This window comes from Tursiops truncatus, chromosome 15, assembly GCF_011762595.2.
Source record: "Tursiops truncatus isolate mTurTru1 chromosome 15, mTurTru1.mat.Y, whole genome shotgun sequence".
In the NCBI taxonomy this organism is placed as follows: Eukaryota; Metazoa; Chordata; class Mammalia; order Artiodactyla; family Delphinidae; genus Tursiops; species Tursiops truncatus.
In genome coordinates, this window is record NC_047048.1 from 15,430,620 (window position 1) to 15,449,341 (window position 18,722).

At 55.3% G+C, this 18,722-nt stretch overlaps 1 protein-coding gene across 1 annotated transcript; it reads left to right on the top strand.

Annotated features, from left to right (window-relative positions):
• The first annotated feature begins 1,833 nt into the window (after positions 1-1,833).
• On the top strand, positions 1,834-18,054 carry STX1B (syntaxin 1B). The gene is made up of 10 exons (XM_033840307.2): positions 1,834-2,065; positions 10,801-10,875; positions 11,074-11,173; positions 11,262-11,336; positions 13,833-13,906; positions 14,312-14,420; positions 14,614-14,687; positions 16,673-16,810; positions 16,912-17,022; positions 17,279-18,054. The coding sequence occupies exons 1-10, from the start codon at positions 2,036-2,038 to the stop codon at positions 17,357-17,359; spliced, it is 867 nt and encodes a 288-aa protein (XP_033696198.1). The 5' UTR covers positions 1,834-2,035; the 3' UTR covers positions 17,360-18,054.
• The last annotated feature ends 668 nt before the right edge of the window (positions 18,055-18,722 follow it).

Genomic DNA, 18,722 nt, shown 5'->3' on the forward strand with positions numbered 1-18,722 from the left:
GAGGTTGGAAGGATTATGGGGGCTACTCAGTGGAGCACCAGGGACTTGGTGGGTGCTCGGAACATGGTAGCATTCTTTGGATGGGGGAGGGAGCCAAGGACAGCTTTCTGTGTGCTTTCAGTGACTGGGTGGACGGAGATGCCCTCTTTGATGGAGAGCACTTTGGGGGACGGCGAGGCCACCACAGTCTTTGTGGTCAGCGTCAAAGCCCTGGCCTCGCTTACGATAGTTATGGATCCATACGTCTCCGAGTGCATCTTTGGTCTCTGTTCTTGGTGCTCAGCTCAGTGCTCAGGCATACAGCAGGTACTGCCCTTGAGGAGCAGGACCTGGCTTGCAGGTATAGATGTGGATATTGCAGGCATGTAGGCGCGGCTGAACCTGGGGAGGTGACAGGGTATAAAAAGAAGAGAGGGCTTCCCTGGTGGCGCAGTGGTTGAGAGTCCACCTGCCGATGCAGGGGACGCGGGTTCGTGCCCCAGTCCGGGAAGATCCCACATGCCGTGGAGCGGCTGGGCCCGTGAGCCATGGCCACTGAGCCTGCGCGTCCGGAGCCTGTGCTCCGCAACGGGAGAGGCCACAACAGTGAGAGGCCCGTGTACCGCAAAAAAAAAAAAAAAAAAAGAAAAAAAAAGAAAAAAGAAACTGGGAGGGGGGCCCGGAAACCCTGCTGCTGCGGGGATGTGGAAGAAAGGGGGGTGGGCGGTCTGGAAGGAGGCTGGGCAACAACATGCAGAGTTTGGAGGGGGAGGCGTGGGAGGCAGGAGGCAGGTGGGAGCCAAGATGGGAAGGATCTCAAGAAGAGAGGGGTCATCAGTGTCGTATATCCTCCCATCACGATCACGGAGGATAAGGCCTGGCAAGTGGTCCATGGATTCAGCATAGAGGAGGTCACTGGGTAACTTGGCAGAAGCAGGTTCAAGGCCTGTTAGAGGCCAAAGCCCCATTGCAGGGGTAGAGGACTTGATGTGACATTAAGACGTGGAGATGGGAAGAGGTGAGGCAGGCATTAAGGAGAGGGATGCAGGGTACTTGGACCCTCGGGGGGACCAGAACTCCTCTCCCAATAAGGACAAGTTTTGTTTTGACAGTCAGAGCCATCTAAAGATAGGCCAGGAGGTCCCCGGAGGTGGTGAGCACCCTGTCCCTGGAGGTAGACAAGCAGAGCTCTGTGACCCACACTGTCCGGGGACTCTCACACTTAGAGTGGGGAAGGCTGTGCAAAAAAACAAGCCCCATGTCCTTCTCAGCTAGGCTTGGCCGATTCCTTGCATCACAGAAGCCACCTAGAGGGTCACTCTTGCTATTTCTAGTGTCCAGAGAGCCTCCCGCAGGGACACACACACAGAGGTGGTCGTGCACAGATTCACACATATGCTCCCAAACACAAACTATAAAATCTATCTATATCTCCTGGTGTAAAGGGATCCACAGCTCCTCTCCCCAGGCTATTCCCTTAATTCATTCCCTTACCCCTTCTTTCTGCCATTCCACCGTCACCCCCGTCCCACAGCAGCATCCCTGTGCCTCCTGCCACATCTCCTCCGTCTCTCCGCATCTCTCCCTCCTTCTGTGGCTCTGCCCTTCCCCACCCCCCTCTAGGCCTCTCCAGTCTCCCTCCCTCCTGGGTCCCCCTCCCCGGACTACAACCCCCAGGCGCCCCCAGCCCCGGGCGCTGCGCATGCCCCCTGCTCCCCGCCCCCTCCCGGTTCCCCCCTCCCTCCCTTCCTCCTTACCTCCCTCCTCCCCCCTCCCCCGCGCTTCAGCTCCCGCATCCCTCCATCCAAGCCTGTGCCGCAGCCGCATCACCACCGCATACCCGGCAGAGCCGAGCCAGGCCCAGGCCCCTGCCCCTGCCCGGCCCTCAGCCCGCCGCCCCTCAGCCCGCCCCCGCCCGCGGGCCCCCCTACAGCGGCCTCGGCGCCCCCCCGCCGGCGCCCCCAGACTCAGGACTCCAGCACCGAGGCAGGAGGCAGGGAGCAGAAGCAGAGGCAGGAGAACGAGGAGGAGGAGGAGGAGGAGGAGCCGTCGCAGGATGAAGGATCGGACTCAGGAGCTGCGGAGTGTGAGCTTGGGGGTGGGGAAAATGGGGGGGCGGGACCCCAGTATTTGGGGAGCGCGTGGGGGTGGAATGGGGGAGGTGCTGGGACGTGGGGGCAGATGATGAGACTGGAGGTTGGTGGCAGGGGCACCCCAATATGTGAAGGCACCTGATGTCTCCAATGAACCTGCATTTTAGGGACAGTGGCTAGAAGGGGTTGGAGACCATTAAGACACAAGGGGGCAGGAGAGGTCTCAGGGGCCCTGGACACCCTACATTCCCAGGAGGACCCTGGGGTCTAATCTGGGGATGGAAAAGAGTGAGTGTGGGAGAGAATTGGAGGGTGCTGTCATCCGCTGGGCAGATTTGCTGAATTAGAAGGATGTGGGCAGTTCCTGGGCCAGGCTGAGCCCAGCGAGACCCAGATTTGGGGGCTGCTGTGGGGAAGGACACACGTTGGGACTGACTTGAGATGCCAGCACCTGGCAGTGAATGAAGCGTGTGTGTGTGTGTGTGTGTGTGTGTGTGTGTGTGTGTGTTGCTCTCCGTGGGGAGGGGGCACCTCTCAGAGACAAGGAGGGAAGGGGTGGCCTCAGGAGATAGCCAGAGGGCCGGGGCCTGAGATAGGGTGACCCCAGAGGTGGGAGAGGGGGTTGCAGGGGAGACCGGGAGGAGGTTCCATGCACGGGGCCATGGAATTGGGCTGTATGACGGGGATCAGGCTCCACTGGGGAGAACTGGGGCATCCTAAGCTGACAGGGGCGGGCTGGCGTGGGCCTCTGGTCTGCAGGCCTGAAGAGGCCCAGCTCCAGGAGTCGGGCCAGGCAGTTAGCTGTGTTTGGGTGACGGGGGAGGAGGGTGGCACTGGTGTCTGCAGTGAAGGCTGCCATTTGGAGGGGCTGGGGAGTGGGGGCTTGTTAAGAGTGGCTTCTGGGCCTGGGGGGATGCGGTGGGGTGGAGGGTTGTAGAAATGACCTGGGGCCCCGAGGAGGCAGAGCTGACAGCCTGCTGTGGGGTTATGTTAATAAAGTACTAGACCCAACTGATGTAGCCTGACACACTTCACCAGGAGCCTATTGGTTATTACCCTGGGGTTGTTATCCCATTTGACAGATGAGGAGATTGAGGTTCAGCAATGGGCAGGAACTTGCCCAAGGTCACCAAGCAAGTGGCTGGGAACATCAGACAGGAATCTGGGTTTCCCGTCTGCAAAGTTGATATGCGTCTCTGCTTTTTTAGCCCTTGAAAGAGAAGTCTCAATACTGGGGGTAAAAAGCTCTGTCTTTGGAGAGCCCCCTGGATTTGGGGGTGGGGAACCTGCTCACAGAAAGACAAGAGGAAGGGGCTTAGAGGCAAGTGACTGTTGTCTCTGGGAGAGGTGGGTTGGCAGGTGGGAAGGAAGGAGGAACTGGTGGTTGGGGGAGGGAATTTTGAAGGTTTATTTTTTTAAATTAAACTTTGAGTGAATATACGCTTAGGCATCAGGAAAATGACGGTGATAAAAATAACCAACACTCATGTGCCAGACAGTTCTAAGTGTTTTATGCATACTCATTTCGATCCTCACAGCAACCATAGGAGACTGGTACTAGTATTATCCCATTTTATAGATAAGAAAACCGAGGCCCAGAGAGGTTAAGTAACTTGACCAAAGTCACACAGCTAATTAAAGGCAAGCAGGCAGGCTGATTCCAGTGTTGGTGCTCTTAACTCCCTTTCTGTCCCCGTTTTCATCCAAAGCAGGTTGCCATCCATAATCTCATTAGACCCTCACCTGGTAAGGTAGGGAGACTGGGAGACTACTTCATTTTATAGTGAAGGAAACTGAGGCCCAGTAGTTGAAACTTGCCCAAGGTCACACAGCTAGCAAGTGAGTAGTCTGGATTTGAACCCAGATCCACTGCAGCCAAGACTATGCCATGACTCCAAAATCCCAAGAAATGGAAAGTGGGTCAGGGTGAGGTGGTGGTGGAATTGTGGTGTGATTAGAGAGAGGGGGAGGGAAAAGGCGAAGACAGGGGTGCAGGGAAGGCAGGGGATGGGAGTTCTCATCTGAGTGGATCAGGGACCCCCTGCCCAGAGGGGAGGAATCCTGTCTGCTGGGGCTGCTGGGGGCAGCAGATGGGGGAGGTGGGAGGTGGGGTGGAGGGGCAGAGGGGGCTAAGTGAATGCTGATGGCTCTGGTGTTAGTCATGGCTTAGGGAAACTGGAGATTTGGGAGGGCATGTGTGGGGCGGAAAAAAAGCTTCCAGATACAGGGAGTACGGGGGTCTCCCTGCCAGAGTTGAGAATGAGGAGGCTGGGAGGCAGGAGAGACTAGGCAGGGTGTGGGAGGCCTGGGAAAGGGGTCTCTGAGAAGCTGAGAGGGATGGAAAGGCAGTGATGGGCGGGGATGTCAGCCCAGGGGGCCTGATTGTCTTTTTTCAACAATACTTTGAGTTCCCGAGGGGTTCTCACATCTGTTCATCACATAGCTGTCAAGGGCACAGATTTGGGAGTCAGACTGTCTGGGTTCAAATCCTAGCGTTGCTACTTCCTGTGTGACCTTGGGTAAGTTGCTTAACCTCTCTGGTCCTCACTTTCTTCATGTGTGAATTGGGAGTAATAACGGGACCTGCTTCAGACGGCTGTCCTGAGGATTGAAATTATGCTGGAAGCGCCTAGAAGGAGGCCTCATGCTCAGCATTGCTCCATGAGTGTTTGTTATTCCACAGCTGACTCATTTATTTCTCTTGAGTCTCACATCAGCCCCCTGAGATGGGCAAGATGGGACCCCTAATTTATTGGAGTAAATTGAGGGCCACAACGGTAACCTGACTTGCCCAAGGTCATACAGCTGTTAATGGTGGAGCCAGCGTTGAACCAGGGTTTTCTGTTTCCAGTTCACCAGGCACCTTTGGTCAGCAACTGGGAGGCACTGGGCTGGAGTGGAGGCTGCGACGGGGAGTCAGTTGGCTGGATGGGTGTCCCAGGGTCCAAGAAATGGGTCCAGGGATGGGGCTGAAGAGGAGAGCAAGGGAGCAAGTGAAGTGGAGAGGAAGGTTGCAGGGAGAGAGAAGCCACAAGGGGACGCGTTGTGGGCCGGAGCCTGAGAGGCAGCTGTGGAGTGGGAAGGCGGGGGTGGGGGTGGATGGGAGACTGGGAAGTGGGGGGAAACCTGAGGTGAGGGAGGCTGGAATTTGAGGGCAGCTGTTCTACGACAAGTCATGCACCCTGAGGGCAGGGACTGGGTCCCAGGTGTAGCCCTCAGGTATGGGATAGGCACAATAGGCGCTTTAGAAATGCAGACCGGAAGCAGAAGGAAAGGGCGGCCTCATGTTTGAGGAGAGCGGCAGGGACCAGGAGAACCCTGGGTGATGGGTTGGTATCCCCCAGCTGCGTGGGGCTTGTTTCTGCCATTCAGACACATCACGTTCCCCCTGCTTGAGGGCCTTTGCACTTGCTGGTGCCTCTGAATGCTGTTCTCTCTGCCTGGACACTGTTCCCTCTGCCTTGAATTCTGTGTGCTCCAGACTGTGGTGCAGTTAACTCCTCAGGCCTTAGCTCAGATGTCAAGGCCCTCCCGAAAGGCCCTCCCTGATGCCCATTTCTCTCTATCACACCTCCTGCTTTATCTCCCTCTTGCTAAGTAGCACCATCTGAAATTGTCTTGTTCATTTTCCATTGTCTGTCTCCCTCCGCTGGAATGTCAGCTCCTTGGAGGCAGGACCCCTTCCTGTCTTGTTCACCATTGTATTCTCCGCAGCACCCAGAAGAGAACTGGACACTGATCAGAGATATTTGTCAGATGACTGAAGGGCTCAGTGGGGCAGAGGGAGGGTGAGGAAGGGAGTTGGTCGGGGATGGCAGGGAGGGCGGAGGAGAGAGGTTGGGATGGGAGGACTGGGCTGGATGCTGGGAGTGCGCAGAGGCCTGGGTCAGGGAGACAGATGGACAGAAGCAGGGGGTGCGGTGGAGAGAGGCTGCTGCCTCTAGATCAAAGGATGCTCATGCCCCTGAGAAGGAGGTGTCAGCACGTGTGTGTTGTATGCGTGGGCATGCATATGTATTTACACACACACACACACACACACACACACACACACACACACACACACACTCTGTGACTTTTTTTTTTTTTTGGCCGCACCACGCGGCATGCTGGGATCTTAGTTCCCCTACCAGGGATCAAACCCGCAGACCCTGCATTGGAAGCATGGATTCCCAACCACTGGACTGCCAGGGAAGTCCCCACTCTGACTTTTCTATCACCCAATTCCAGTCTCTTTCCACCTCTGTTTTAGTCACCCTCTCGTTTGTCTCTGTTGACTTCCTGGCCCACGTTGTCCCACTCCCTCCATCCACGCATCTGTCTATGTTGTCTCCCCGCCACTGACACTCCTATGAAGACCTCCGGTGTCTCTGATGGGGAAGGACTGAAGCTAGAGGCTTGGATCTGATGCCCCCTGTCCTCAAGGTGGTTCCAGAAGGTGCCCAGGGCCTCCACGGTCTCCCATTTCATCCTCCTGAGCGCTTGAGGAGCTGGCAATCCGTAAAGAGCAGCGTGCCTGGGTTCCAATCCAGCGCCATTGTGTCAGCACCCCATCAGCTGTATGATCAGAGGCAAATTACTTAATCTCTCTCTGCCTCATCCATCAGATGGGAATAAGAAGAGTGTCTACTTCATGGAGTGAGTGGCTGTAAGGATTAAACGAGAAATGCAAAGCACTTGTAACAGAGCCCGACGCATGGTAATTGCTACCTACTTGTTGGGTATATATGATTCTTACTTTCTTCATTTCGCACAGGAGGAAACTGAGGCTTGAATTGTCCATATAGTGGATGGGAGCACATTTGGTCATCTTTTCTGAGGTAGTCTCATTTGCCCTCAGCCTGTTTTCTTTTAGTCTGGCCAGCTTCTTCCAGAAATGGAGGCCGTGCTCATTATGAAACACACACCTCAGAGCAGGGAGGGCCCACGCATTTCACAGATAAGCCGGGGCCCAGAGAGGGTCTGAGAGTCACACAGCAAGTCAAATGGAGGCTACAACAGCTGGCTTCCTGTCTGGGCTCTTCCTTGCAGCCTGGCACGTCTTACTGGTTTTCTGTCCCAGCCACAGGAGTTCAGTGGTACTGAGGACACAGCAGAGCAGACTCTTCAGGGGCCAGGAAGGAATAGAGAGACAGAAGGGAAAGAGCCTGAGCTCTAGCACCAGGACAATTCAGGTCCCACCTCTGGCCTTATTTCCTGTGAAGCCTTAGGCAGGGTCAGACAACCTCTCTGAGGCGGTTTCCTCATCTGTAACATGGGGGAGGCAGTGGGTAACAGCCAAGCCTCCCTGAGCACTTATTCTCTCAGGCAGCATCAGGCATTTTTACTGCCTCGTCTCACTGGCTCCTTCTGCCCACCATTTAGGGAGGACTTTCTCGCCATTCAGCAAATGCAGAGACTGAAACTCAGAGGGAAGAAGGCATGTGGCCTTCCAGCTGCTGACCTGGGCAAGCTCGTTAGCCTCTCTGTGACTCAGTTTCCCTATCTATAAAAGGCAGCTATTGTAAGAATGAAATGGATAAATAAACGCAGTATGCTTTAGAACGGTGCCCAGCATGTTATCAAATGCTGTGTAAATGTTTTCCGCAATTATAGTTATGTTGACCAATGGTCCTTACAGAGTTTTAATGAAGATTAAATGAGATAACAAGAATGCAAGACCTAGGCCAAAGGTGCTATCACACGCTAGTATTTTGCTAGGTTTTCGGGGCGCAGAGCCTCGCCCAGATTGTGCCTTGTCAGGAGGGGACCTGAGAAGGGAAATCTCTGGTGGCAGAGTGGCCAGTAGGAGGCAGCCTGGTCTCAAGCCTCAGAAGGGACTATGGGAGGGACTTCCCTGGTGGTCCAGTGGTTAAGACTCCACGCTCCCAATGCAGGGGACACAGGTTTGTCCCTGGTCAGGGAACTAAGATCCCGCATGCTGCACAGTGAGGCCAAAGAGGGAAAAAAAAAAAAAAGAAAGAAAGAAAGGAGGGGCTATGGGAGGAGGCATGTCTTAGATGTCTCTGGTTTCCTGGCCCCTTTCAGCCTGGGTGCCCTTGAGCAAGTCCATTTCCTCTTCCCCCTCAGACCTCCTGTTCCCCTCATCTTGAAATGGGGACAGCTTTTCTCGAGGGCTATGGTAGTGAGGATCAGAAGAGATTATAGATGTAAAAGTGTCTGTCAACTGGAGAGGACTTTAGCTGTCAGCTGTCTGTAATTATTACACCAACTAAGTCATCCTTGGGCACTCTACCTTTCCTCCTCTCTCAAGGGCAAGTAAACAGGCAGCCAGGGACACCCCAGGGCAGAATCAGGGATCTGGCCCTGGGAACCAAAGGAGAGAGGGAGAGAAATGAGACTTGAGGAAGTCTAAAGTCAGCCTGGGGAGGGGAAAGAGAGAACAGGAAAGTTCCCAGATACCTGGGCCAGCGAGAGGCCTCATGACCTGTGGGCAGCCAAGCTGAGGGCCAAGTGCTTGAAGGCAGAGAAGGGACAGAGGCGGCGGTGGCGGTGTGGGTGGGTAAATCCCTTGCGTGTCTCTGAGCCCTGGGATGTGGAGGGCTGAGCAGCTGCAGCTTGGCTCTAGGGGAAGGGGAATCTCGTGAGGCAACTGGCTTTTTGAGGATAGAACATCATGGGAGGCCGGTGGGTCCTCAGAGATGAGCCGAGCATCCCAGAGCCTCATGGAGCCAAGGTCTATTGGTGTGGTTCCGGGTCAGGTGGAAGCTTGAGAAGCCAGAAGTCCCATCAGGGTCGCCAAGCCCCACCTGGTACCACCCCTCCTTCTGGGGGCAGCTCAAATGGAGGCTAGAACAGCTGGCTTCCTGTCTGGGCTCTTCCTTGCAGCCTGGCATGTCTTACTGGTGGGCAGAGAAAGAAGAGCCTCCCTTTCCTGGGAGATATTTGGAGCTTAAATGGAAGTGCTGAAGGTATTCCCCAACATGGCGAGGGGAGGATCCCTGGGGACCATCTGAGCCGGGCTTGGGTGGGAAGCTGGGGTACCTTCGAGAGGGTCCAGCTGGACGTCTCGGTGCTCACGCTTCCTCGGGGTGCTGTCGGGCCTCTCTGATTCCAAGTTCACTTGGCTGTCTAGATCACATCTAGGTCCCATCTGGCCCAGTCTAGGTTCGATCTGAGCTGTCTGCCATCAGTCTGCGCGGAGTCTGGTTCGGTCTGAGCTGTCTGGTTTCTGTCAGGTCCTGTCTGCGATCTGCTCAGACCCTGTCGAGGCCCCGTGCAAGCTCTTCTCTTTAGATCCCAAATGGCAATACCCCCCGCTAGACGCTGTGTGGATCCCATCTTGATTTCATTCAGGTTCTGGTCATGAGATTCTGTCTGAGTTTTGGCTCGGTTTTTTCTGGAAATCAGGGTGAACTGTTTTGTTTGTTTGTTTGCTGGCCTCTCACTGTTGTGGCCTCTCCCGTTGCGGAGCACAGGCTCCGGACGCGCAGGCTCAGCGGCCATGGCTCACGGGCACAGCCGCTCCGCGGCATGCGGGATCCTCCCGGACCGGGGCACGAACCCGTGTCCCCTGCATTGGCAGGCGGACTCTCAACCACTGCGCCACCAGGGAAGCCCAGGGTGAACTGTTTTAAGTTTCCGTGGAGGCTGATTAGGGCCCCAGATGTAATTAAGCTTGATGGGCTCAGCTTTTGCCCTCAGACTTCTGTCCCGAGCAGAGTCTTGAGACTGGAGTTTGGAGCACTGGGGAGCCCTTCCTAACCCCCTTTCCTCCTTCCCAGCTCTGAGTGAGTGTGCAGACCGGATGCTCAGAGAGGCTGGGAGAAGAGCCCCAGAGGGCCCTCCCGAATGTCCTTGGGGGCAGAGGGACGGCTGCACGTCTGTGTGTCCACATGTGTCGGCAGGCAGCTTTGCTGTGGGTCTGTGTGGGTGTCAGTGGGCCTATTTCTGTGTGCCTTGTGTGTCAGCCCTTCTGTCTATGTCACTGGCCTGTCTGGTGGCGGCAGTGGCAGTGTGGGTGGGTAAATCCCTTGTGTCTCTGAGCCCTGGGGGTGGAGGGCTGAGCAGCTGCAGGTTGCAACTGGGAAATCCAAGCAAGTGAGAGTAGGTGGGTGTGAAGTTGGAAGAGGCTGGATGAAAGCAAGTGAATACACGGAGGAGAGTGGGGGGAGGGGAAGAGAGTGGGTGGGAGGAGGGAGGTCGGGGTGCTGACTGTGTCTCTCATCCAGCCCTCCCCTGGCCGACTGCTTGCTTAACTCGGCGCCTGCCGCTGGCAGTGAAGTGACCTTGCATAGGGGACTAGGGGACGTGGCTGGTCGCGTTGGAGGCTGGAGGGGAAGAGAAGGGAGCAAATTGAAGCCTGGCAGGAGCGGCTGGGGGGATGGTGGAGGGGGGGGTCAGGCTCCTGGGACGCTATTCCAGACCCCTTCTCGCAGCCCAGAGCCAATTACCGCAAGGCTGACATTTAGCTGGTTGTTACAATATCGAAATACTTCCATACTGGTTGGTTAAAGCATCTGTCCAGGGCGCCACCCGCCTCCAGGGTGACTGCGCTCACAGGACCACGTCTACCCTCGAAACGGTGCCTTTGGATAATTCCCTCCAAGGTGTCCTTTGGGCTGTCAGGTACCCGGCCTCCGGGACTCTGTGCCACAAGACACCCAGGATTCGTTGTGACTGCTTGGTGCCCCGGCCCCCTGCATGTGACCCTTCCCAGGACCCCCGCTCTGAGCCCAGAGCTGGGAGCATCGGGATTGCGCACAGACTGCCTTTCTTTGCCTCCCAGGCGAAAGACAGCGATGATGAGGAGGAGGTGGTCCATGTGGACCGGGACCACTTCATGGATGAGTTCTTTGAACAGGTAACAGAACCTGGCCCCCAGCCAACAGCTTCCTTCTCCCCGGCCCCCGGCCCCCACCCTGCTCTCTACTCCTCCATCCCCTTGGCCTTTTACCAACCCCTCTGGGTCTGGCCCGTTTCCCTGAACCCTGACTGAGCCCCCTGAATCCCTTTGTCTGGCCCGACGACTTGGCTGGGTATAGCCGATTTGCTGCCCCAGGTGGAAGAGATCCGGGGCTGCATTGAGAAGCTGTCAGAGGATGTGGAACAAGTGAAAAAACAGCATAGTGCCATCCTGGCCGCCCCCAACCCGGATGAGAGTAAGTGCTGCTGCCGGGTGGCTGGGGGCTGCGGGCAGGAGTCTGGGGTCCCACCCAGACATCTCACCTGCCCCTCCCCTCCCCTCAGAGACCAAACAGGAGCTGGAGGACCTCACTGCAGACATCAAGAAGACGGCCAACAAGGTTCGATCCAAGTTGAAAGGTGAGGAATGCCATCCCCTGCCTAAGGAGGAAAATAACTCTGCCCTCCATTGGACTAAACAGGCCTCTCTGTGAGGAGTGTCTACAGACTTCCAGGAGCCAGATTCTTAAACACTGAGAAAGCATAAAACCCGAGATTTCCCAACTTGCTCCAGATGCCTTGGAGAAAGATATAGACATGACAGGGAAATGACAGAGAGGAGGCTTTCTGTCCAAATTGCATCTGACCTCTGCTGGTTCCATCAGCAGGAAGGTCCACCAGGAAAATACAGTCTTCCAGGTGGGTTTAATTTCACGAAGGCCTCATTTCTCCAGAACAGTTGCCGGACATAGCGCTAAGCACCCAGTAGGTGGGCTCAGCAAATGCTTCTGAATTGGTATCCTTAGCGCAGGACAGATTGGACTGTGTGGCTGACATCAGGGGCTGGCAAACTTTCAGGAGGGACTTGCCAAATGCTCATGTATTCACTCTAATTTAAGGACTTGGGTGCTGGTAATAACCACCTTCCCCCAAATCACTGTGGGTTGGGAACCTCCTTGTCTGCTGGTGCCAGGGGAATAGCAGTGTTACCATGATGCTAATTTGTATGCTCATGGTAATTCAGCATCAGAAAACATTTGCCGAGCACCTTGAGGCACATTGCTGGGCTTTGGGGGAAAGGAGTCATGTCAGATGCCTGGCCCTGAGCACAATGACCTTGGTCCAGAGAGATGAGGACAGGGACTCCGTGCCCTCCTGGACTCAACAGGAGGCCATATGTGAGCGTCCAGTGCTGATCTGTAAGCCCTTTGCACTCAGGAGAGCGTGCTAGAAAGCAAAATGATCCAAACTGGGAGCACACTGATTGCAAATCCAGACAGAGGGAGCCCACTTCCATCACCAGCTCATTCTGGACAAGTACCCTACCCTCAGTTCCTCATCAGTACAGTAAGAACTACTAAAGCAATTTCAAAGTTAGATGTTTTTGTTGTTGTTGTTTGTTTTTGTTTTTTGGTAGCAAAATCTTTTTTTCCCAAGTGAAATCTTACCCCAAATTCCAATACATACAACACATAAAAGTCAAGCTGTTCTGGCTGACCTGGGGTTGGGAGACCCAGAGCCCTACCTGCCTAGCCTCCTCATCACTCCCAGGAACAGACCCCTCTGAGGTTCCTTCTCAGAAGCAGGGTTCCGTGGGACACAAGTTTAAAAATCCCTGGGCTCAGCAATTTCTTTGAGCCCATTGAGCTCTGACATTAACACTCTTTATAAGACCATGAGGAGGGCTGTATGGTTTAGGAGTTCAGGAATAGACCAAGAAAGAAGCTAGGAAAAGTGGCAGTGGCTCAGAGGAGCTGACCCTCCAGAGCTCCAGAAAAAGAGAGATCATCTTCTCCATCTTTCTCCAGCTCTGTGGTGGCATGAGCTCCGGCATTGCGTGTGACCTTGAATGAGTTGTTTTCTCTATTTCAACCTCAGTTTCTAGTCTGAAACCTGGACTGAACTCCCAGGATTACTGTAAGAAGTCAATAAGACCCTGTAAAGGATCCCTTTCTCCTGGGCTTGGCCCCAGCCCCAAGTCTGACAACAGGGTCCCAGTCTGAGCCAGAGATTCCAACATTCCTGGGTGTGTGTTTCTGGACTTTTCCCATAACAGCTGGGCCAGAGCTGTCACTCAGTCCCTGTCCCGCCATCGCTGGTGGGGGAGCGTTGGGGTGCCACCCAGCACCGTACCTCCACCGCTGCCAGGAACGGAGAAGCAATGTTCTCGGGAGTGGCCCGGAGGCTCTTCCAGGTCTGAGAGGGCCTGGTGATTCATCCCTGCTGCATTTTCCGAGCACAGTAGATCTTACCCTCAAGCTCTTTTTTAGAAACTCTAAATAAGTGTGGGGAGTGCATGATCTAGAAGCAGTAATCCCAGTTAATCTGTGTGCTTTTCCAGAACATCCTTTAGAAGTGGGGATTCCTGGGACAGGGAGCACTTTGTAAGGCGGGGGGAGCTATTTTCTCTGTTGGAACATCCATCCACTTACCCTAGAATTTTCCAAGGAAAGGGCAGCCACTGGAACCTGACCCACTTGAAAGTGCTTGCCCTCCACCAGATAAATCCCAGGGTGGGTTCCTGACCCTTTTCTGAGGCTGCAAAAAGCAGAGAGTTCTCCCGCCCCCCATACAGGGGATGTGGACTGGGGGGCTGGGCAGGAGTTACAGCTGTGGGACTTTCCAAGACGCAATCCTTCCACCAGAACAAATAGCCCCCTTCTGTCTGGTGACCGACTGACCCTCGATATCCCCTCCTACCTGGTTTCCAGGCCCCCTCAAACATTGGTCCCTTTATCCGCTGGCCGCCTGCCTCCCCACCCTAGACTCTTTACTGTCTGCCCTCGCCTGGGTATGACATCCGTTCACGGGCCTGGGGGGCCTGCCTCGGGGTGTCCACCCTTCATATGTCCCAGACCCCCGCCCCACATGCGCCGGGTCTCTCGCCCTCCCGTCACTGCGTCCTCTCTCCCGCAGCGATCGAGCAAAGCATTGAACAGGAGGAGGGGCTGAATCGTTCCTCTGCGGACCTGCGCATCCGCAAGACCCAGGTAGGAGGCAGCGGCCAGGCACGGTCAGGGTCGGGGCCGGGACCAAACCGCACAGGACCGGACAGGGGAGGGGCCCAGGCTGGAGCCCTGCCTGTTGGGCGTGGGCGGGCCAGAGCAGGCACTAGCGTGGGGCGTGGCCAAGGGGGAGCCTGGGCAGGGGCGGGGCTTGGGGCGGGACTACAGCGGAGGTCGGAACCCAGCTACATCTCAGTGCCCTAGCCCGGCCTTGGCTGGCTTGGGCATAGGATGGGGGTGCTGGGGTATGGGACTGCACACTTGCGAGGGCTTGGGGTCGTGGCATGAGCTGAAGAAGGGGCCGTAGGCTAACTCAGCCCCTCCTGCCCACTCCATCCCTCCACGGTCTCTGCTCCCTGCCTCCTGATGTGTCTGTACCCCCCACCACAGCACTCCACACTCTCCCGGAAGTTCGTGGAGGTAATGACTGAATATAACGCGACCCAGTCCAAGTACCGCGACCGCTGCAAGGACCGGATCCAGAGGCAGCTGGAGATCAGTGCGTGTGACATCTCCCCCCCGCAAACTCCCCAGACCTGTCCCATACTCCTTCCAGGCCCTTCCCCTCCGTGGAGGGGACTCGTGGCCTGAGGCCGGATGGGAGGGTGGGCTCCCGGGTCCCTACCACATCCCACCACCTCAGGTGTCCAGGCTGGCCCAGTCGCTGAGCAGCGAGTCGTTTCTCCCCACAGCTGGAAGGACCACGACCAACGAAGAACTGGAAGACATGCTGGAGAGTGGGAAGTTGGCCATCTTCACTGACGATGTGAGCCCCGCGTGGGGTTGGGGTCTGTTTTTGGAAAGCATTCGCCTTTCCTTTCCAAGCGTAGGCTGAACTCAAGGTCCTAAGTCCGCCGTGAAATAACAAGCATCGGGAAGTCTGAACCTGGAACTGGGGAATTCCATGGGGGCAGAGCAGGAAGTACCCTCATAAAAATGGCAATCAGTAAGGTGCCAGGCACCGTTCTAAGCATTGAATGTATTTACATTTACCTACTAAATTCATTTAATCCTCACCACAAGCCTCTGAGGGAGTCGTGTTTCACAGATGAGGTAATCTGATCCAGAAAGGTTAAATGACTTGCCGAGGTCACACAGCTACAGGCAGAGCAAGGATCTGAATCCGCAGTCAGGACTCTTCAGTGCTAAGATACACTTCTCCCTAGTGATGTGGGTCATTTCACCAAGTGACTAATTTGCCTACATTTTGAAGGTTTTCTAAAACATCAGTTTCAGTTTTGCTGAAGTTTGGCACACTGCCCTGCGCTTGTCATCTTATATGTGAAAGAGATGGGCTTTCCCCAACTGTAGTTCTTCTTTCTCTTTCTTGACTCTCGCCCTGGCTGACAGGTTTTATCTCCCTTTCAGCTTCTGGTGGCAGAATGACTCTGGTTTAGGTTTCTAGACCAGCGTTAAAGTACATTCAATGACCGTCTAGCAGTTTTCAGCAAATTGCTATTTAGAGAATTGATCTTTGTTAAATTAGCTTTGAGCAAATTGATAATGGGCCAGTTAGCCCGGAGCCCTCCCAAACAGCTCTGCCCAGGCTGTCAGTCTGTCTGAGAGTGGAGGGAAACCTGGTGAGGGGTTCTAAGGGGATAGAGCTGATCCCTGCTGGTTAACCCACCATCATTACGATGCAGGGTGGTCGGTACCTTGCCTGAGGGCTGAACAAGATGCAGACAGGCCCTAAGGTAGTAGTTAACTTCTAGGGTCGGGAAAGGCTTCCTGGGGGAGGTGGCATTGAGTTGTGTGCCTTAAGAGACAGGGAGCATTTGGACACGGGGAGATGGGCAAAGGACATTCCAGAAAAAGGGGACAGACTGAACAAACACAGAGAGAGTGGACCACTTGCCAAAGAGCCATTGGATGATTGGGGCTCTTAGGATTTGGGGAGATGAGGACGGAAACGGAGATGGGGCCTCGACTGCTAAGGAGGTGAGGACGGAAAGGGAGATGATGGGGCCTCGACTGCTAAGGAGATGAGGACGGAAAGGGAGACGGGGCCTCGACTGCTAAGGTGAAGGTGTGGAGCCTGTGGATGGTGGGGAGCCTCGGAGGGCTTTAGAGCAGAAGAGTGTCTGGATGTGGTCTAAACAGTGAGTGGTTTGGAAGGTGAGTGGTCTGGCTTCCGTGGGGAGGAGATATATCTGACTGTGGGTTAGAGTCTCTCCCACTGACTCTTGAGGGCTGCAGAGCATTTCCTTATTATTTCTACCCCGGCCCATATCATGGGGGCTCCAGGGCACACTGCCTTCTCATCTGGGCCTCCTTTTCTGCTTCCACTCTCTGCTGTGTCCCCTTCCATTATCCTGTCTGCCTTTGACCAGATGGTGGCCCCCAATCCTGACAGGGGTCCAGGACCCCTGTCTCCCTTCCCAGGGCCTCCCTGGTGTGTGTGATAGAGACAGCCATGGGCTGAGGTGGCGGGCTCAGGGCAGGTTTTCCTTCTTGTAATTTAACAGATGTCTCTTTAGTGCTTCCTGTGTGCCAGGTACTATTCTAATTGATACACACATAGTCATTCACTTAATCTTCGCACAACCTTGTGAGGTGTGAAGTATCTGCATTTTCTAGGTGGGGAAACTGAGGCCTGAAGAGGTTAAACAATTTGCCCATGGTTACAGCTAGTAAACGCCAGCCAGGTTCGAACCCAGACGCTCTGGCTGCAGAATCCAAGCTCTTCCGGGAGTGAAGGGTGGTCTGCAGCTCTCCTCCCTCTTCCCCCCTGCCCCTCCCCTTTCACCCTAGATCAAAATGGACTCACAGATGACAAAGCAGGCACTGAATGAAATCGAGACAAGGCACAACGAGATCATCAAACTGGAAACCAGCATCCGTGAGCTGCACGACATGTTTGTGGACATGGCCATGCTTGTGGAGAGCCAGGTACTGCCTCTGCCACAGGCCTCGGGGAACCTCACCCGGGTCCCCGGGATCCCCTCTTCCAGCCCAGCTCCCACCCCATCCTATGCATGTATCCTCTGCAGGGCGAAATGATTGACCGCATTGAGTACAACGTGGAACATTCCGTGGACTACGTGGAGCGAGCCGTGTCTGACACCAAGAAAGCTGTGAAATATCAGAGCAAGGCCCGGAGGGTGAGCCGGGGCAGGCGGGCCTGTGGAGCAGGTGGGCTGGAGCCGAGCGGGCGGGGCTGGGCTCAGGCCAGGGCTGAGGTGAGTGATGAAATCCCGCGAGAGGCCTTATTTCTGGTTCTGACCTCTTCCTTTTTCTGTTTTCTCTCCCCTCTTCTTTTTCCTCACACCCTCCTCCCCATCTGTCTGTCGGTTTGTGTGTCTCTTTACCTCTCTGTCTCTCCATCTCCTCCCTCCCTCTCGCCCTTCCTGCCTGCAGAAGAAAATCATGATCATCATTTGCTGTGTGGTGCTGGGGGTGGTCTTGGCGTCATCCATTGGGGGGACGCTGGGCTTGTAGGCCCCCCACCCCTGTCCCTCCCAGACCCTTCCCCACCACATCGGGAGCAATACCCCCACCACCCCTTCACTCCATCCCCTGCTCCAGGCTCACCCTCAAGACAGACCCGGGCAGCACCCGCAACCTTTACCGCCTGTCAGACCCTGGAGTCCCTGGACCTCCCCCCCGCCATGGACCACCCCCCGCCCCCGCACGTAGATAGCAGCAGGCGTGATTACACGTGCACACCAACATGCATGCCGCCGGCACATGCTCGAGACGTGTGGACTCCCCAGCGTGTGTGTGTGTACGTGTGTAGACGTGTGTAGAAGCACCGAATCGCCCTCTCTGCCCCCACCTCAAGTCTGTGTGTCGTCCTAGCTTTCCCCCTTCCCCCGGGTTGTTGTGTAGACTGTGGCTGGGTGTGACACAGCAGCCATCAAGCCCCACTCTTCTGTCTTCTGTGAATAGGGGTGTGTGTGTGTGTCTGTGTGTGTGTGTCTGTGTGTGTGTGGCGCCACAGATCCGTGGACACACAGTTTGCCTACATGGAATTTTGTGTTTGAGTGTTTAAATCCAATGTAGCAGCACCTCCTCCACTGACACCGCCCCTCCCCCATGTCTGCTACAGATGGGGCAGGTTGTGAGTGTGCAGAGGCTCACACTAACATTCCCAGAGGATCCAGGCACAATACACACACAGGCCATGGCAGACACCCCAGCGTGATGTTGAGCAAACCCTCCTGGCTTAGTCACCCCGGGACTGACATGTCCTGGGGAACATGTGTGTGTGTGTGTAGTTCAGTCGAGGCGAGTGGAAGAATACACGTGTCAATAACCTAGCTTGGCCTGTATATCCATGTGCATTTCCCCCAATAGGTGATGTGAGGGACGTGTGTGTGTGTGTGTGTGTGTGTGTGTGTGTGTCTAGGATGTGCCTGAAGTGTCAGTAGGTCTTCTCCTGAGACAGAGCCCTCAACATTTTGCACTGGACATCTGTTTTGGGTGGGCACAGAAATCTATATTTCTACGCTATCTAGAGTACGCCTGTGCGAGTGTGTGTGTGTGTGTGTGTGTGTGTGTGTGTGTGTGTGTAGAGGATTTCTACGTAGTGTGTTTCTATCCCCCTGTGTATTGTACACACACGTTTACCTTCAAGGACCTGTGCCCCATCCAGGTTTTCTATCCAGATTATTTGCCCCCTCCCTTTCTCCCCAGAGCTGCTGGCCGCTATCTGGTGTGGCCACACACTGCTACATCAACATTGTGCAACTGCAGCTTCCTGCCCTGCGTGGTTGGATCCCCTGTGCATACATGCCCACGTGCTTATCTTTCTCGGTCAGATAGGCCTGTACATGTGGAAGCTGGGACACCTCAGTGTGCT

Bases quoted from the DNA above. Each gene is read 5' to 3' on its own strand.
- STX1B (XM_033840307.2), top strand. From the start codon at position 2,036: ATGAAGGATCGGACTCAGGAGCTGCGGAGT. The intron at 14,688-16,672 runs GTGAGCCCCGCG...CTTTCACCCTAG, and splicing joins TGGCCATCTTCACTGACGAT to ATCAAAATGGACTCACAGAT. The intron at 16,811-16,911 runs GTACTGCCTCTG...TATCCTCTGCAG, and splicing joins CCATGCTTGTGGAGAGCCAG to GGCGAAATGATTGACCGCAT.